Raw genomic sequence first — 17,830 nt, forward strand, 5'->3', positions numbered from 1 at the left:
CCTATTAAATATTCTATCAAAAGTTTTCAATTAAGAAATAAAATTGATATAAAAAGTGAAAAATTATTAGTACCCTATTAGTTTTGAAATATATTTGATATTTATCTTTTCATTTTCAGTAAATGTGTTTATCTCATATTCATTTGGTTCAAACCATAATTTTAGATTTCATTCTTGTTTTTTATCGATTTTACTAGATTATTGGTCACTTTATTGTAAGTTGGATCAATTTTTAACATAAAAAATATCCACACATTAATAATTTTTTTTCTAATAAAAATATTATGTTTTTCTAATAAAAAATCAATTATAAACTCAAAATAAGATGTATGTTGGATGAAATTTTTTAAAATATTAATATAAAACATATTGGATGATGGTTTTTTTAATTATAGAGACGATGTCAAATTGGATCGACCCGAGTTAACCTGATAAATATGTAACCTATAATATAAGACCATGATAAAATTATATAAATTAAAATAAAATAAATTATAAAAGTTAATTTCTAATCTATGTAATGTTAAACAATTAAATTTAAAAAATAAATGATAACAAAAAAGTACTTGAACCAATATGGGTGAACATGTCAAACTTGCAACTTGGATCATGATATTGGAATAACCCTATAAAAAACAATTCAAAAAAAATATAAAGTTCAATTTTCAACTAACCCAATATTAAAGGATGAAATCGAAAACAAAAAATAAATAAATAAAAAATAATACAAATAAGCAACCTAATTCAATTCGAGCTAACTTGTTAAACTTACGGCATAGATCATAAGACTAGAAGCTCTACATAAAGTAAATATTTTTGAATAAATTATAAAACTCAATTCTCAAACAAAACTAATATTTAAAGATACAACTAAAAAAAATAAAAATAAAAGTCTAAATAATCTTACCTAAGGTAATCTACATTGCTAATTTTGTTTTAAATTGCTTAGGTTTGTTATGTTTAAATTATTGGTAGACTATCTATTGAATGCAAACAAATTTACTATGATGAGTTAAATATTGATTGATATTTATAATCTAATCATTCTAAAGTTTGGTTGGCATTTCAATTGTTTGGTAAGTTGATAATTCTAAATTGGTCATTCCATATCATAACTCAAGTTATCCATATGTTGGTTTCATGGAACCTAGTTTACATCCTAAGAAAATCCCATGATTTTTACTGTTTAAAATCTCAACTTTTTAAAATATTATCCTTTTTTACATCAAAAATTCATAATCATAATAGATAAAGAAATAAGAATCAGTAGAAGTATGAACACATAATTTCTATCTCATATATGTAACAGACTTTAAAGAACTGAGATCATGATGGAAAAAATTTAATAGCTTTATTGCAAAGCCTCTTTTCGAACTATGAAAATTATGAAATTTTTAACTTTATACAAAAAAAAAAACATTTGTAATCTTCTGACACATTTTCAGCTCAATCTAATAATCAAATTGAGATTTATATTTGTTAACATAAACCTAGGTATTAGATGAAATAAGCCTAAAACTACCTATAATATCCTTGAATATTAAGGATTTCCTAAGAAAATCCCATGATTTTTACTGTCGAAAATCTCAACTTCTTAAAATATTATTCTTTTTTACATCAAAAATTCATAATCACAATAGATAAAGAAATAAGAACCAATAGAAGTATGAACACATAATTTTTATCTCATATATGTAACAAACTTTAAAGAACTGAGATCATGATGGAAAAAATTTAATAGCTTTATTGCAAAGCCTCTTTTCGAACTATGAAAATTATGAAATTTTTAACTTTATACAAAAAAAAAAACATTTGTAATCTTCTGACACATTTTCAGCTCAATCTAATAATCAAATTGAGATTTATATTTGTTAACATAAACCTAGGTATTAGATGAAATAAGCCTAAAACTACCTATAATATCCTTGAATATTAAGGATTGTTGCTACATTAGGAATCCTTACAAAAATAAGGATTATTTTCTAATTGATTTTCTTGGAAAGTAAAGAATTCCTTCAAAATAATAATTCCACGTGTAATTAAATCCTTGCCTTGTTTGTTAGCAGATTTTAAGCCTCACCTCAAGTACTTTGTTTTTTCTTATCTAGATGAGTTACTAGATTTATCATATATAGATAGAAAACTTAAGATATTTAATTTTTATTCCAATTACATTAGCAGCAAAATCCCATATACAATGTCAAATATAACCCAAACAATACACAAGGATCCAATTTGGAAAATTTATAATTTTTTAACCCAAACATCTTGAATTAGACCAATCAATTCTCCTTAAATCTTTTTAGTTTTAGACCTTAAAATTGGTCCAATTAGCACCTATAACATATCCTCTTATGATACTAGTTGATTCTCATGATTCCTTTTTTTTATAAAATGATTTATACTTGAATCAATAATAAAAATATCATATATGGGTAATAATTGGTATAATCTTGTAATAAAGAATCAAAAACACTATTTTACATAGGTTTTTAGTACCAAAGATATTATTCACAAGTGGCCTCTCTTTTCATTCTTTCCTCTTACCAACTCATTGTATTCTCTCATCTCAAAGCTATTAAAAAATACTCTTATATTATTCTATAAAACTAGTTTAAAGATCTATTTTGTCATGGTCATTAGCTAATGTAGCTTGTATGTTTAAAAACTAATAAACTTTTATTAACATCTTCATCCTATTAATCTAAGCCTTTCCAAATTCAAATTGCAATGATCCATTTCACATTCACTATTCTTGTAAGGTCCGACCCACTCTCTCTTACAGAATATTATCTGCTTCGTCTCAGCCAAACCCAGCTTTCACGCCTCAAAATTTTGTTCCTAGCAGCCCACAAGTCTCAAAACGCATTCTACAAGTGTAGGTATCAAGTGCCTTAATATACCTTGATTCTGGACACTCTTCTCTCGATGTGAGATGTTACAATCCCCCCATCTTAAGATGAGTCATCCTTGGTTATGATACCATATGTAAGGCCTGGCTTACTCCCCTTTGTAGAATATTATTCACTTTGGCTTAGCCCAATTCAGCTTCCACGCCTCACGATTTTATTTCTAGCAGCCCACAGGCCCCAAAATGTGTCGCACAAGGGTAGGTATTAAGTGTCTTAATATGCCTTGGCTTTGGACACTCTTCTCTCAATATGGGATGTTCTAATTCTTGTTATCCTTTTCAAGTTCATTGGTTATTTCACTTTAATTATCTAGTGAAAGAACTTTAGAATTATCATAAATCTCAGAACCTATGTTATCTTTTGCATTGCAATCTTAAATTTTATAGACTTCATTATTACTTTCATCTTAATGTTTGATTTCCCTTTTATCCTCCGGTGAATGATCTAGGTTTTGGCATGAAATCAATACTTCTTCAATAGTTCTACATGAACTCTTTTTTAATTCCTACCCTCTAAGTTCGCATCAATTGGTATAAGAGTAATACTTTAAAATCAGGTTTTATTTATCTATTTTTAACTTTTCATGTTATTTGTTTGTTTTTTAGTCTTGATTTTTTAGTAATAGTATTTAAAAAAAATTATTAAAAAAGGCTAATGGCGAATTAGTATAGGAAAAAATAAGAGTTAAAATCATTTTTTTTATTACTATCTAAAATTTAAAACTTACAATTCTTGAATTCAATACTTATGAAAATTGCAATATAAATTTTGATAATTGGTTGGTTTTATTAGTGAGTGTTATTTGTTGAAATCTTGGTTCATATAATCATCATGTCGAGTTTTTTTTATTGTAATCTAATTTTAGCTTTTGTGGGTTATTTCTTTCTTGTATGTAGTTCTTACCATATGGGTTCACATCAATTTTAGCCCATGTCTTCTAATAGACATGTATAATGAAATTAAATTATTATTTTTAACTTAATTAGAATTCAAGCAGCAAAAGGTGGTTGTTTTAATCATACCAATATGTGTTAACCAATCTCTCTAAACTAGCAAAATATGGTTGTTCTAACCAAAGAAACATAGTGTTTAATCAATAATTACACATGAACTAAATACTAATTTAAAAATTAAGGTTTTATAAATAATAACTCTAATTCTTAAATTTATGGTTTTTTTAATAAAACTCAATTGACTACTTTCTCACTCTCTAAAACATGTTTCGAGGTATGAAATTTATCTACTAATAGAAACAAATGATTTTTTTTGGACAATTTATGTTTGATTGAACCAATAAAAAAAATCAAAAGGGGTAATAGATTTGTTTTTTTTTTTTGTTAAACCAATGAAACAAAACATATATTCTAATTATTTAACAATAACAAAACATATTATTAATGTAACAACTCTAATTAAATAAACCCAAATTATATGATATAAATTCATAGTTACCAATTATATGTTCACACACATACAATATCTCATTTACATTTGCTATAAAACAATTTGTTAAAGCTAAATAATTTATAGCATGCATCGTTTATATAAATAATGTTATTATTTTTAGAATAGTGATACGGTTGGATTTTTACATATTTTGAGCACAACTATATATATATATTACAATAAAATATTACAATTCCTAAACATAAAGGTATATTACAATAAAATATTAGTTTTATCAATTACATCAATTACTTAACAATATATTTATCTATGCATGTACTTTTCGGTTCGAGGGTGTAAAGTACCTAAAAAAATATAATCACTTTCAAACATGATTAAAAGTTGCACATTTCAACAAATAATTAATTAAAAAGTAACCATGCATGATCGTTGAAAAAATTCTCGCCTTATAGAATGAATTATCTTATGCTTAATAGTTTAATAATTTCATAAATTCTTTTCCAGCTAAAAAAATATAATTTATAAAAATTAACAAGAGCATCCCTAACAGAACCCACATATTTAATTTCCATGTAAATTAATTAAGCTCACTATTTATCTATTACACTAATTAATTATCTCATTAACTCGAAAGTTTATTCTCTAAACATGTATATTCATTAAAATGAAGTAATCTCCTCAACTCACTCATTCAACAGGGAATTATTACCAATAACTAGAAAATTATTTTTTTCATTGCCTATTCAACATGGTATTATTTTCAATAATCAGGATTCAACAAGGCATTATTTCCAGTAACCATGAAATAATCCCCTTAACCTGTCTATTCAACAGGGCATTATTTTTAATAACCAGGAAATAATCTCATCGACCCACCTATTCAACAGGGTATTATTTTATCTCTTCCTCTCTCTATTTTTTTTCTTTTAATCTTTATACCAAAAATCATAATATACGAAAATTTCTTCTCTTGTTAGTTAAAATAAACTATTTAATTATTTCAAGGTTTTGAACACCTACATGGTATCTATATGTGTGAAGAGGTTCCTTGTTACTAATTAGGTCTTGCGGCCTTCTCTGTACCAACACAATTAAATACGTTATTTTTCATTTATTTATACCGATAAAATTCTAATACCAATCACATATTTATTGATTATGCTTAATACCTTTAATTAAGCTCAATCGAATCATTCATTTATTTATTTACAAAAATCATTATTTAATTTAACCTATCAACATCAATTATCATCAATAGGGGAAGATCTCTCAATAATATTTTTTTTCTAATTTTCTTCTTTTAATTGAAATTAACCTAAAAAAGTAAAGATATATTTTTTGCTTTTCTCTTTGAAAAATTCTTACTCCTTTCATAATAATAATACTTATAAACTTATTTCTTCCCACATTTTCTAAATAATTGTATTAAAATCTCAAATCCCCTAATTATTTCCTCTTTTTGCTGAAAGTTCAATAAAAAGTGGGGGAAATAAATTTTGTTTCTTTTATTTAAGATTAAACACTTACTCAATCTTAATACATGCATTCTAACATGGTTCAATCATAATTTGCATCATTCTCATAATCTATAATATAAATCCATTTCACATAATCACAATTCTACATAATCCTTCATCAAACATAAAATTAGAGGAATAAATCATTTGAAGCATGCTATTTACCTCACTTTGATAAGGATTTAAAGAAAGAATATAAGAAAAAATCAACTTTTCTTCTCCTCTCTCTTCAAACCCTAGCTTGAATTTCTTCTTCCAAAGCAAAGTCACCATCTCTTGATGTTTAACTAAGTTAACTACTTTAATTACTCACTTTAATTGGTGAAATTAATAAGAATTTGTGTAGACAAATCATACAATTTCCTACCCCTCTTTTGGTTTCAAATTCTCGGCTAAACGAAAGAAAAAATTGGAGCATTTATAATCTAGGTTTTATTTATTTACACATTGACCTTCATTTCTTTTTATTTCTATTTTTATCATTTAATTCTTTTTTTTTACTTAATTACACTAAAACAAATAAATCTTAATCAAGTTAAAGTTTACTTATAACTTTGGTGAGACTAACATGTAGTCTAGGTCCAATGTTATAAAGATCTCTAATGGTTTTCTTCTGAAATTACTAGGTTATCTAGTAATTTATTATTCAATTGTGTCCATTTACAATACCTAAAATCTTTTTATTTAATCTATTTGATATTTTATATTGTTCAAATTATAATTTATTGGATTTTCATAATTAATATATTTTAAATCTCAATTAAAGAAAACAATTGAAATATATCTTTTGTTATTGAGTTTCATATTAGAAATCAATTTGAACACCAAAACATGAGAAGAGAAGATGACATAGAAGGTGTGTAAAGGAGAGTTTATGTTTAATTTTGTCTAAGATGATGAATTTATGTTTGATTTTTTCTTATAGATTTGTGTTTGATAAACAGGGTGATAAAGCATTATGTGCTCAATGTTGATCATGAATTAGTATATAACTTAAATGTCCAAAAAATATAACTTAAATGTCTAAAAAATATAATGAGAATAGTAAGGTGAGAAGGTGAGGTCGAAAAGAAAGAATGAGTTGTGTGATAATGAACATTGTTTCTAATTTAATATATAGAGAGGCATTCTTTGACCTAGGATGTATAATATAATTTTAAAAAAAATTGATTATAAAGTGAAATAAAGATCAAACTACAAGATGACTAGGCTAACATTTCCTTGAAAAACAAAGGAGAAGATTAAGTTGTGGAAGGGTTAAATTGAAAAAACAAACTATATAAAAAAGAGCTAAAAAAAATATTCTAATGAATAGTATTTTGTGGGTATGGGTATAATGATTTAGCCATACTTTTTAGTTTTTTGTTAATGTTTATATAAAAACATTTTGAGTAAGATTGTTCAAGTATATTAAATTTTCATTCTCTGGTTTAGTTTTATTAGGTATTGAATTAAAATTATTATCAGCTCACCTATATGAAGAAAAAACTATAATTAGCCTTTTTATAACATGGGTTATAGCCTGAATAATATAATTAGTCTAGTTGTTAAATATGTCCAAGCCTATTGAAACTAGGTTGAAAATTATTTAGTTTGGGTGATAAAGGGTCAATTTTATTATTTTCATGTAGAGAGAATGTTTTCACTAAATTGATATGATAACACAATATCTAATAACTTATTTAACAACTTTGGATTGATATAATTTTTTGACACAATATCAGAGCTTTAATGAGCACATAATTCTAAATTTAAATCTCTTCACTTATATTCTTGTTGAATAAAAAAAAACTATACTTTAATTCATTAATTATTTAGTGTTACATACCAATCTTCATACTTTGAATTTTTAAAAAGTTACATATTGAAACAAGAAAAAATAATAACAAAGAACTCATGAGATTTTGAGTTTCTAATGATTTGAAAATAAAAAATCCTTCAAAGCATAGAATAATTCCCCAAGTTATTAAAAATAGTAAAATATCAACTTCTTATATCTAATTTAATTTATTCTGCTAAATTTTCATCTAATAACATCTTATATATATTACATATCTCTGTGGATCTTCAATCAAACACATGTTTCATCAAGGGTACGAATAAATACAATAATATTCTCATTGTTTTCTTTGATAAAAATCTTATAAAAACTAAAATTATACCTCATCAATTTCAATTTCTATTATGAGCCTAGTGTATCTATCATTAATGCTTTAAATATAAAGTTATTGAAGTATATGAACAACATGTTGTCACTAACATTTGTTATGGTTAGATTAGAGTAAGCATTGAACTTGCTTTATAGGATTCTCTATAACCTTAGAATAACTTGATAAATATAATAATTTTCATGGTAAGTTGATGGTATTAGAGATATATGATCACTTTGTAACTTTACAGTAAGTCATAAACAAATAAATCTTAGTTAAGTTGAAGCCTACTTATTATAACTTTGGTGAGACTAACAAGTAGTTTGGGTCCAATATTAAATAAAGATCTCTAATGATTTTGTTTTGAAATTACTAGATTATCTAGTGATTTAATATAGAATGATACCTTGATATCGAAATTATTATTTGGTATCGCAATATTATAAGTTATTTTATAGTTGTTTTGTTTTGGGTATAAGTTAATCTATTTTATAGCTTAACATTAACATTTTTTTATATATTAAAGTGATATATTTTTCTTTAGATTTTATTATTCACTTTTATAAAAAGCAAAACAAGAGATTTTGAATATTTTTTAAAAAATTTCACTTAATCTAATAATCTAATATTAAATTATCAAAGTTCAAACTATCATATAGTATAGTTCAAGTAACAATACTAATAATAAAATCAAAACATGTTATAATTTCTTTTGTGTTATGTAGAAAATCTATTCAAAAAATAATTGAACATGCCTTATTTTTTTCTTGTTTAATTCTTATTACTGCTTGAATATTTGGATTTGATCCTTATATTCCCAAAAACAAAAAAAATTAGTTGAGCTCAATTACAAAAAAGTTAATTGAAAAATATTTATATTGAACATCAAAAGTTTTTTAAGGAAAAACTTAATTATTTTATAGCTCACTCATTATTTTTCAGTTATTTTATAGCTCAAGTTTTATTAGTTTCAATATTTTCTTTGGCTATCTTTATAGCTTGATTTCACTAATAGCATTGTTATTCATAGTCATATTTACTTGTAGTTTGCTCATTATATGGCTCAAATTAAAGCTTTTGAAGGTATTCAAGGTATCCAAGCTATCTTGTGTAAAATATTAATAGTTTATATATCTTGTTATAGAATTAATAAGAAACCAATTTTGGTTTCTCATTTAGTAACTTAATATTTTGAATTGATATTATTTTTTGACACAATATTAGAGCTTTAATAACTACACAATTCTAAATTTGAATCTCTTCACCTATATTCTTTTTTAATAATTAAAAAAAACAAGATAGTATAACTTTGTATAAGTTTCAAATACAAAAATATTTTTATTTTAGAAAGTATATTAGATAATTAAAATAACAATCGTTATACATGCCCTACTTAATTGTTTAAGACTTTTAGTTGAGACTAGATTGGTAGTTTGCACTACACTATCAAAAAATTTCTACCATAAAAAATAAGATGCTTAAGCGATGGTAGCTTTTTTAAAGAAGCAAGATAAATATAAGAGTAAGGTTATTGACATGACTAAATCTAGTAAGCTTAGTTGATTTAATAATAAAGTAAAAACTAGACATTAACATCAAATAAACTAAATAAAAAACAAAAAATTGGCTTGAATCATTCTAGGCTAACCCATTAAATTTGTGATATAACATATGGAGTCACCCTATATAATAACCCTATAGAAAAGAAAAAAAAAGAGAGAGAGAAGAAAATAGCAAAGCCTAATTCAAATATTAAAGGACAAAATTAAAAAAAATCAACAAAAAAATCTTCTTTCAAATATGTGACCTATATCATAAAGTTATGATTACTCTATAGAATGGATGAACTTGACAGATTAAAAAATTTAATTAAAAAAAATTTAAAATCCAAAAATAGTAATCAAAAGAATAAATACCAATCAAATCTAACAAATTTAAAAATCAATGGTGGATGGAATTAAAAAAAATCTATTTTTATAAATTATTTTAAATAAAATAAATAATAATTAAAAGTAGAGGGACCAAATTTAAAAGAAAAATAAATCAAAGGGCTACTTCAAAAATTTAGAGGGTCATATACGAAAATCGAGGAAACTAGAAAAAAATAAAACATCACCAATATCAAATCAAAAGTTTATTAGACAAACATGTTGTTTATAACAAAAGGGACACCCAAGACATTCCCAATACCATTATGATAACTAGTGTTTGGCTCTCATTTGTGTTGTTCAAAGAGAAATACAATGATAGAATAATAAAACTTTTTGAATATAAATGAATGACTTAAAATAGTTTTTTAAATATAAAAAAAAAAACTTAAAATATCATTCTTAATTTTAGAAAAAAAGAAGAATGGTGAAGGATTAAAGAATAATAAAAGATAAATAAATAAAAAGGTATCCATATGCAAGCACTAATATAGATAGATGTACCTTTATACTAATTAAAAATTTTATTTTCCTAATTGTTTATGTTTTTTTTGTCAAAAAAATACTTTTTTTTTGTTTATTGTAAGACATTATTGATGATTGTATTGTAATTGTTTTAATATATATTAAAATAGTTTTATCAAATAATATTTTGTAATATATTAAAATTTTAAAATATAAATTGGATCTTTATTATCACTTTTGAAGATATTTATTAAATAATATGAGTAAAACCAAGTGATCTCATAACTTCAATTTAAGATGTACATGAAATATTTATTTGATAATATATAAATTAAAGAAAAAACATTTATTAAACTAGATCAACCCACATTAAAATCCTGTATAGGAGTTGAGTATTGTATTATTTAAGTATTTTTACTTTTAAATGAAATGTTTCTATATTAATAAAATTATGAAATAAAGTTATAAATTAAATAATATTCCTATTTAAATAAAATATAAAGAATACAAACAAACATAAGTATAATGAATATGAATAACACATACATGATAATATAATAATATAGATAAATCATTAAACAATTGATTATATATAATAATAATAAATAAAAAAAGAGAGTTATTATTATAAAGAGTAGAAGTAAAAAGTTCCATGGAATCAAAAGCTTGCAGCGAACAAGGGAATAGGAAAAGCAATGGCAGGGGAACGAATATGTTCTTTGAATGGAACATGGGCTAAACACCCAGCTTCAATTGTGCTTTACTTTTTCAGGCCTGCGAAGCAAACCGACCCTAAGAAGCAAAGACCCATTTCCCTCCCTATATCTATCTACACACGGAGCGAGAGAGAGAGAGAGAACCCAAACCCTCTCTTAGCTTTTTGAAAGGGTGATCCGAATAGAGAGGAAGCGAGGAGATGGAAAACAAAACAGAGATAGCTTTCTTCGATGTTGAAACCACGGTCCCGACCCGACCCGGCCAGGGGTATGCTATTCTTGAATTCGGGGCCATCCTTGTCTGCCCCCAGAAGCTAGAAGAGATCAGGAGCTACTCGACCTTGGTCCGACCCTCCAACCCGAAGCTCATATCTTCCTTGTCCGTACGGTGTCATGGCATCATACCACAAGCTGTGGTTTCAGCACCGTCTTTCGCTGACATTGCTGACACGGTCTACGACATCCTCCATGGGAGGATATGGGCGGGGCATAATATAGTCAGATTTGATTGTGTGCGAATAAAAGAGGCATTTGCGGAGATTGGAAGGGCAGCACCAGAGCCAAAGGGGACTATTGACTCGTTAGCATTATTGACTCAGAAATTTGGAAGGAGAGCTGGCAACATGAAGGTTAGGTTGTTGTTGTGGTTGTTTTTAATGATGTTTGTTTGTTTGTTTTGTGCTGATTTTTTTGATGATTGATACCAGATGGCAAGCCTTGCAACTTATTTTGGGCTTGGCAACCAAACACATAGGTAAAATAAGTTATGTATTTCAGGGGATTTACCTTATTTAATGGAGTTTTTGGAATGACATGATGTCTTTGATACTTTGATCAGGAGTTTAGACGATGTAAGAATGAATCTTGAGGTTCTTAAGCGTTGTGCTACTGTCCTATTCTTGGTAAGTCCACTCGACTTCACTCTTCTAACCACCCTTTCCCTCGTCTTCTCTTTGTCATCCCAGAAGCGGCTGATTTACCATTGCAATATTTTTTTCTATTGCATGATATGTTTGGCCTATTTCTTCTCTTAGCAAACTACATAATCGCTCCCTTGTTGCTTTAGCAGGCCAAAAATCAACCTCCGTTCCTAGTCTTTTTGAATGACCATTAAGTTGTGTGGCCGTTAAACTTGCATGTTTTATTTGCTTTCCAGGCAAAAAGTAACCAAAAAGCTGCCCCATTTTCAGGAATCAAGCCTCCCGGACGCATTTCCAGAAAACCATTGGGTTTCCCCTAATGCTATCACAAGAAATCGTAGAAACGGAAAATCCCCAGGCCTAGACAAGAATTCACCGTCTACGAGTTCAAACGTTAAAAGCACCCCTGCCCTGTCTCCTGAAAATGACAGAACTGAGGGAAAGCGTCCAGTCTTTTCTCCTCTTACAAGCAGTACTGCCGAGGCCCAATATTCTGTTAATTCTAATACAGCTCATCCTGATACATTTGACATGGTCGCCATTGGTAATGAAGTGAATGCTGCCTCCTTTCAACCAGATGTCGCGATGGAGGAAAACCCAATACTACAGCGTCCTGAGATGCCTTCTACAGTGACTGTCCCTGAAAGTTGCAGTGACGTTTCGCATTTCTTAGAGCTTGATGAAGTTTCTCTTTCTTCTATTAGAGCATGTCATGTCCCGTTCTTTGGAGGGAGTCATAGAATCAAATTATTTTACGAGGGGGCCATTTTGCAGCTTCGCTGTCCTCAGTTGAGGATACGGTTTGGAATAGGTGCGAAGTTTTCTGATCATGCAGGCCGCCCACGGTTGAGTTTTGTGGTTGATGCATCTCCAAGTCTATGTCATGTTCTTGAAACATGTGAGAGCATTGTGCAGAAAGTTTGTGCAGATTCGGATTGTAGTTCTGATTGGAGGAGTGTTGTTACCAGAAAAGAGGGCTTTGTCAACAACCCTACCGTGAGATTGAAGTAAGTTTCAGTCCTCTTATCCCTTCTCTTTGTAGCATTTGCAATGTCCAACTTTAGGAGTACACAATGATATAAAATGTTGTCCAACGAAATTGTTCCTCAGTGGGACTTTTTGGTTCAGTCATTCAAATCGTGGCCTTTTTCTTCTATTTTTTTTTTTGCTTTTCTGAACAAGCTGGAAGATTTAGTTCAAGAATTTTATTAACCAAAATCAAATAGATGGAACTGTCTTAGCTAGTCTTTTTGTCCAACCAGTTTAATTAACTGATGCATTGGTTGATTTTCCATTTATGCCTTCATACTTTTCTAATTTAGGATGTATTCATATCAACTTCGTTTATTCTCCATATTTATTCATTAGAATATACAAAGGTGTGTAAAAAATTGGATACCTACTTTTGTTTCCTTTTCTTTTCTCAGGATACCTACTGCAGTAAATGGGAATGTTGCTCAATATGCAACGGATATATATCAGAAAGAACCATCTGGAACCATACAAAAGCTCATATTCAGTAAGTTTGATGCCACAGAGCTGGATACCTGGTTCACACCAGGGACCTTTGTTGATGCATACTTGTCCTTGGATCCATACGATTATCAGCAGACTTCTGGCATCCGATTAGTGGCAAAAAAATTAATTATCCATAATGAGATGCACCATTTGGTTGATTAAAACTGTACCAAGCTTCCTAACATGTAGAAAAGAAAAATATTTTCGTTGTTGCAAGATTAGGCCCATACCTGTATTTGAAAAGATTTGAATGCTGACACTGATACTCTCTATATTTAACCAGAATTTATTTAGAAGTTTCTTGTATTGTTAAATATTGGCGTTAAAATCATGTGGACAGATCCATGTATCTAGCCACTTATGCTTATTCTTAAATGTTTGCAGCTCTCAGACTTCATTGAGAGCTCCAGGTCACTTGAATATACATAATAGCTTGAACAAAAACAAAAAGAAATCCCTCTTCTCAATTTCTCCATCAACCTGGTTTTGGACTTTGGGTTATTGGGTTTTTGGTTAATCTAGGTTTATTATTTTTATTGTCACGATGTTATTTTAACTTCTTTTAAAGAAACGTTTTGCTTCACTTGATGAAATTTGGTTCAATTTATTTTGGTTTCCTCATCAAGTTATTTGAGGTTAGCTAGGTTAATGTTGGTCTTAAAATAAAACTAAAACTAAGTTAGGTTAATGTAGGTTTTAAAATGAAGTTAGGATATGAGTCATCAAGTTAATTTATCAGGCCGATTTAGAATTGTATATTGGTGTGGTTGTTTAAGGTAATTTTTATTTGGAAATGTATAAAAAATTATTTTTAATATCAATATATTAAAAAAATTAAAAAAATTAAAAAAACATTTATTTTCTAGAAAAAAATATTTTTTTAAGAATGTTGTTTGAAACAAAATTTTAAATAATACTTTAATTTATAAAATCTAACTTAATCAAGATATAAAGTTATCTAAGATCTAATTTCAAAATTCAAAATGTTGTTTAATTTTTTAGATATTATTTTTTTAAAAATAAATTAATATGTAAAAAGTTAAACCTCGCAAATATTATTGACAAATCAATTCAATCACTTTTTAATTTTTTTATATAAAAAATATATATATTATATCACCATTCTTTGTTAATATTTATTTTTGGAGAAATAAAACTACAAAAAAAATCTTTTTGAAAGTAGAAAAAGCAAGTAATAAACTCTCGTCACATCAACATTCATGCTACAGTGGTGTGACTTCTCCGTGAAGATAATAATAATAATATTATTATAATTAGCATTTCTAAATTCATTAACTATTTTGTTATTTTCACACTTTTTTTTTTCAAAATAACTAACACAATTTCTTTATTTTTTTTTAATATATGATTTTAGCAGCACCCTATTATAATATATATCCTTGTTGGAGTGTTCTATGTACTAATTCATTCTTTTAAGTAAATGTGGATCCGTAAATAAACAACACTTTGAAAAAAATACTCAACAAATTCTTCCTTTTTTAATATTTGAAAAAAATATAACTTCAAATAACTACTCTAGGAATTTTCTTCCATCTCTTTCTATTGCTATAAACCAGAGTTTGCAAATGACTTCTTCTTTTTGGTGCATATTTTTTATTTATAATTAATATTTTTTTGCTATAAAGTAGAGTTTGCAAATGACTTCTTCTTTTTGGTGCATAATTTTTATTTATCACTAATATTATTTTGGTGTAACATATTTTTGTTAGAAAATTAAATAAATTATATTTTGGGATCTCATTTAAAAACTTAAATCAATGGTGGGTTGAGATAATTATTTGATAATATATTAGAGTTTTGTTAGTTAAGCAATTATAAGTTTATATCGCACCATCTTCATTTTTTTTGATAAAAATTGAGTAAAGATAGTGTGAGTCAATACAAATTTTAAACTCAAAAGACTTTTACTTGAGAAGGTACGATAAAACAAATTTTAAACTCAAAAGACTTTTACTTAAGAAGGTACGATAACAAATTATATAAATTATATTATAAAACCTTACCTAAAAAGCTTAAGTTATTCAATTGAGATAATTTTTTGATATATTTTTTTAAAATTTTATTTAATTGTATAAAAGTAAAGGAATAAAGATATATTTAGACTTAAAACTAGCGGAAACATATATGTACTGGAATTAGAAAATATTTTGTGATCTTCCTAATTTAACTATATTATCTTTTTTTTTTAAAAATATTTCTAGTTTCAACCAGAGAAGGAGCAATTAGAGCACTTTAGTTCCCATCCTATACTATAGTTCTTGTCCAGCCTTTCCAACGAGACAAACATATTTGCTATTCGACTATCAGAGGTTCGAAATGAATGGAGAGAGAGAAGGTTGAAGTATACTTTACATTACAATATAGATAATATAAAAAGTGACGCCTTTCAAGTAGAGATGATTTTTCTCATTGACGAATCAACCAGGAGGAAGGCTAATGTAAATTATATTTAAAAAAAAATGATAAATCTTAATTTTATATCTATATTTTTAAATATAAATTATGTACGTGGAAATATTTGAAACTTTTAATAAAAAAAATATTGAATCAAATTAATTTAAATAGGGTTCTATTTAATTTAAATTCGAAATTTTAATAATATAAAATATTCTATTAGTTTGGATTGAAACTTCCGATCATGGCACAAAATACCTTTTCATTTCAAAAGTTTAAGGTATGTTAAATAACAAAACTTTTTTTTTTTTTGTTATAACTCAATTTTACCCCCAATTTTTTTTTTCAAAAATAGCCAAAATATTTTAAAAATAGAAAAAAATAACAACAAAAATCAAAAAAATATTTTTAAATTAGATTGGTCAAAATCTCTCAAGTTTTAAAAGGACATGAAATATTTTTTTATTATTTGAAAATAACATTAAAGGTGCAACTGAAGAGAAATTGGTCAAGTTTTAAAAGGACATGAAATATTTTATTATTATTTAAAAATAACATTAAGGGTGCAACTGTTGTAATTGAAGGAATTAAATGACCAAAATGTTCAATTAATATCGTTTGAGAGGTTTTATTAATTTAATCAAAGGCTTAATTGAATAGATTTATGATTTTATAATCAATTAAACTATAATTAAAGTTTTAGGGTTTGATAAAAAAAGAGAGGAGGAAGATTGAGAGAAAGGAAAAAAAAAAGTAATTTAAAAGTGTGAGAAATAGAAAAATAGAAGAAACAAATTATGATATATAGAGGGAGAGAACCAAAAAGACTATAAGGTTTTCTCTAAATATTTTGGGTTTCACATTCTAGGTAAAGAGAACAGTTTATGAAAAGTGGATAATATGAGAAGCTGAACTACCACTACTAAAACTAAAAACCCTAGTTCTATCTAGTCGATTGTTTTTGCTTTACCTATCTAGTTATACCTTCTCTTGTTAATGTCCTACTCATTTTACTTTAAAACATACATATTTAGCTGATATGTTTAAAATACTTTGTTGTGTATATTTGAGATGTTGTGTTATTGTCATTATACAGTCCTTGTGCTTTTGTTTGTATTTTCATTTAATTGAATGTTTGTGATTCTATAAAAATGTGATGTTAGAGTTCTGTTTATATTGTTGTGTTACCTTTTGAATATATATGGTCCTTTTAGGTGGTTATTGTTAAGTACTTATGACTTTATAAAGCTTTGGTGTGATTGTTATGGATATTTTAGGTTACTAGATATAAGATACCACTCATATTTTACTTCTAAATACTTGAAACTTGTAATAAGACCTTCCTAACTTTTTTTTCTTTCAATTCTTGGTATTAAACTAGCATGATTTAGTGTTTATAACTTGTGAACATTATTGAAATCTTTCGCAGTCCTCTATTGCCCTAAAATTTGAAACTTGAAACTTTTTTTACTATTTAGTTCTTAAACTTATTATTATGGACAATTGGGTTTCCTGTGGTGTAGTGTGCAGGTACTATGGAAGTCTTTTTTTTGTTTGGTTCAATCTTGGTTTGGCTGGTTTATTGTATCTTTATAATATGATCTTAAAAGACCTATATATTACCAAGTTTGATCCTTTTAAAGTTGTTTTTATGTCAAGTTTTATGTTTTTCTATGCATACTGGCTAAGACTCATTTAAACTCTTATCTTGTATTTAGATGTGTTCTTGGTCATTCTTACATTATCATAATATTATGTGATTGATACTTAAAAGTGTATTTTTATCAAGGTTTTATATCATCATTTTGCACTTGAAGTATCAATAACTCCTTAACTAAAGCATGTTTTATAATAATATATCTAATAATATAAGATACCTTAA

At 26.7% G+C, this 17,830-nt stretch overlaps 1 protein-coding gene across 1 annotated transcript; it reads left to right on the forward strand.

Annotated features, from left to right (window-relative positions):
* The first annotated feature begins 11,108 nt into the window (after nt 1-11,108).
* LOC105141611 (Polynucleotidyl transferase, ribonuclease H-like superfamily protein) lies at nt 11,109-13,847 on the forward strand. The gene is made up of 5 exons (XM_011048880.1): nt 11,109-11,724; nt 11,803-11,849; nt 11,934-11,997; nt 12,286-13,022; nt 13,443-13,847. Exons 1-5 carry the CDS (start codon nt 11,296-11,298, stop codon nt 13,693-13,695), a joined length of 1,530 nt encoding a protein of 509 aa, XP_011047182.1. The 5' UTR covers nt 11,109-11,295; the 3' UTR covers nt 13,696-13,847.
* Nucleotides 13,848-17,830: the final 3,983 nt, after the last annotated feature.

Source organism: Populus euphratica, unplaced genomic scaffold (genome assembly GCF_000495115.2).
Source record: "Populus euphratica unplaced genomic scaffold, PopEup_1.0 scaffold125.1, whole genome shotgun sequence".
Taxonomy (NCBI): domain Eukaryota; kingdom Viridiplantae; phylum Streptophyta; class Magnoliopsida; order Malpighiales; family Salicaceae; genus Populus; species Populus euphratica.

Bases quoted from the DNA above. Each gene is read 5' to 3' on its own strand.
- LOC105141611 (XM_011048880.1), top strand. From the start codon at position 11,296: ATGGAAAACAAAACAGAGATAGCTTTCTTCGATGTTGAAACCACGGTC. The intron at 11,725-11,802 runs GTTAGGTTGTTG...GATTGATACCAG, and splicing joins GGAGAGCTGGCAACATGAAG to ATGGCAAGCCTTGCAACTTA. The intron at 13,023-13,442 runs GTAAGTTTCAGT...TTCTTTTCTCAG, and splicing joins AACCCTACCGTGAGATTGAA to GATACCTACTGCAGTAAATG.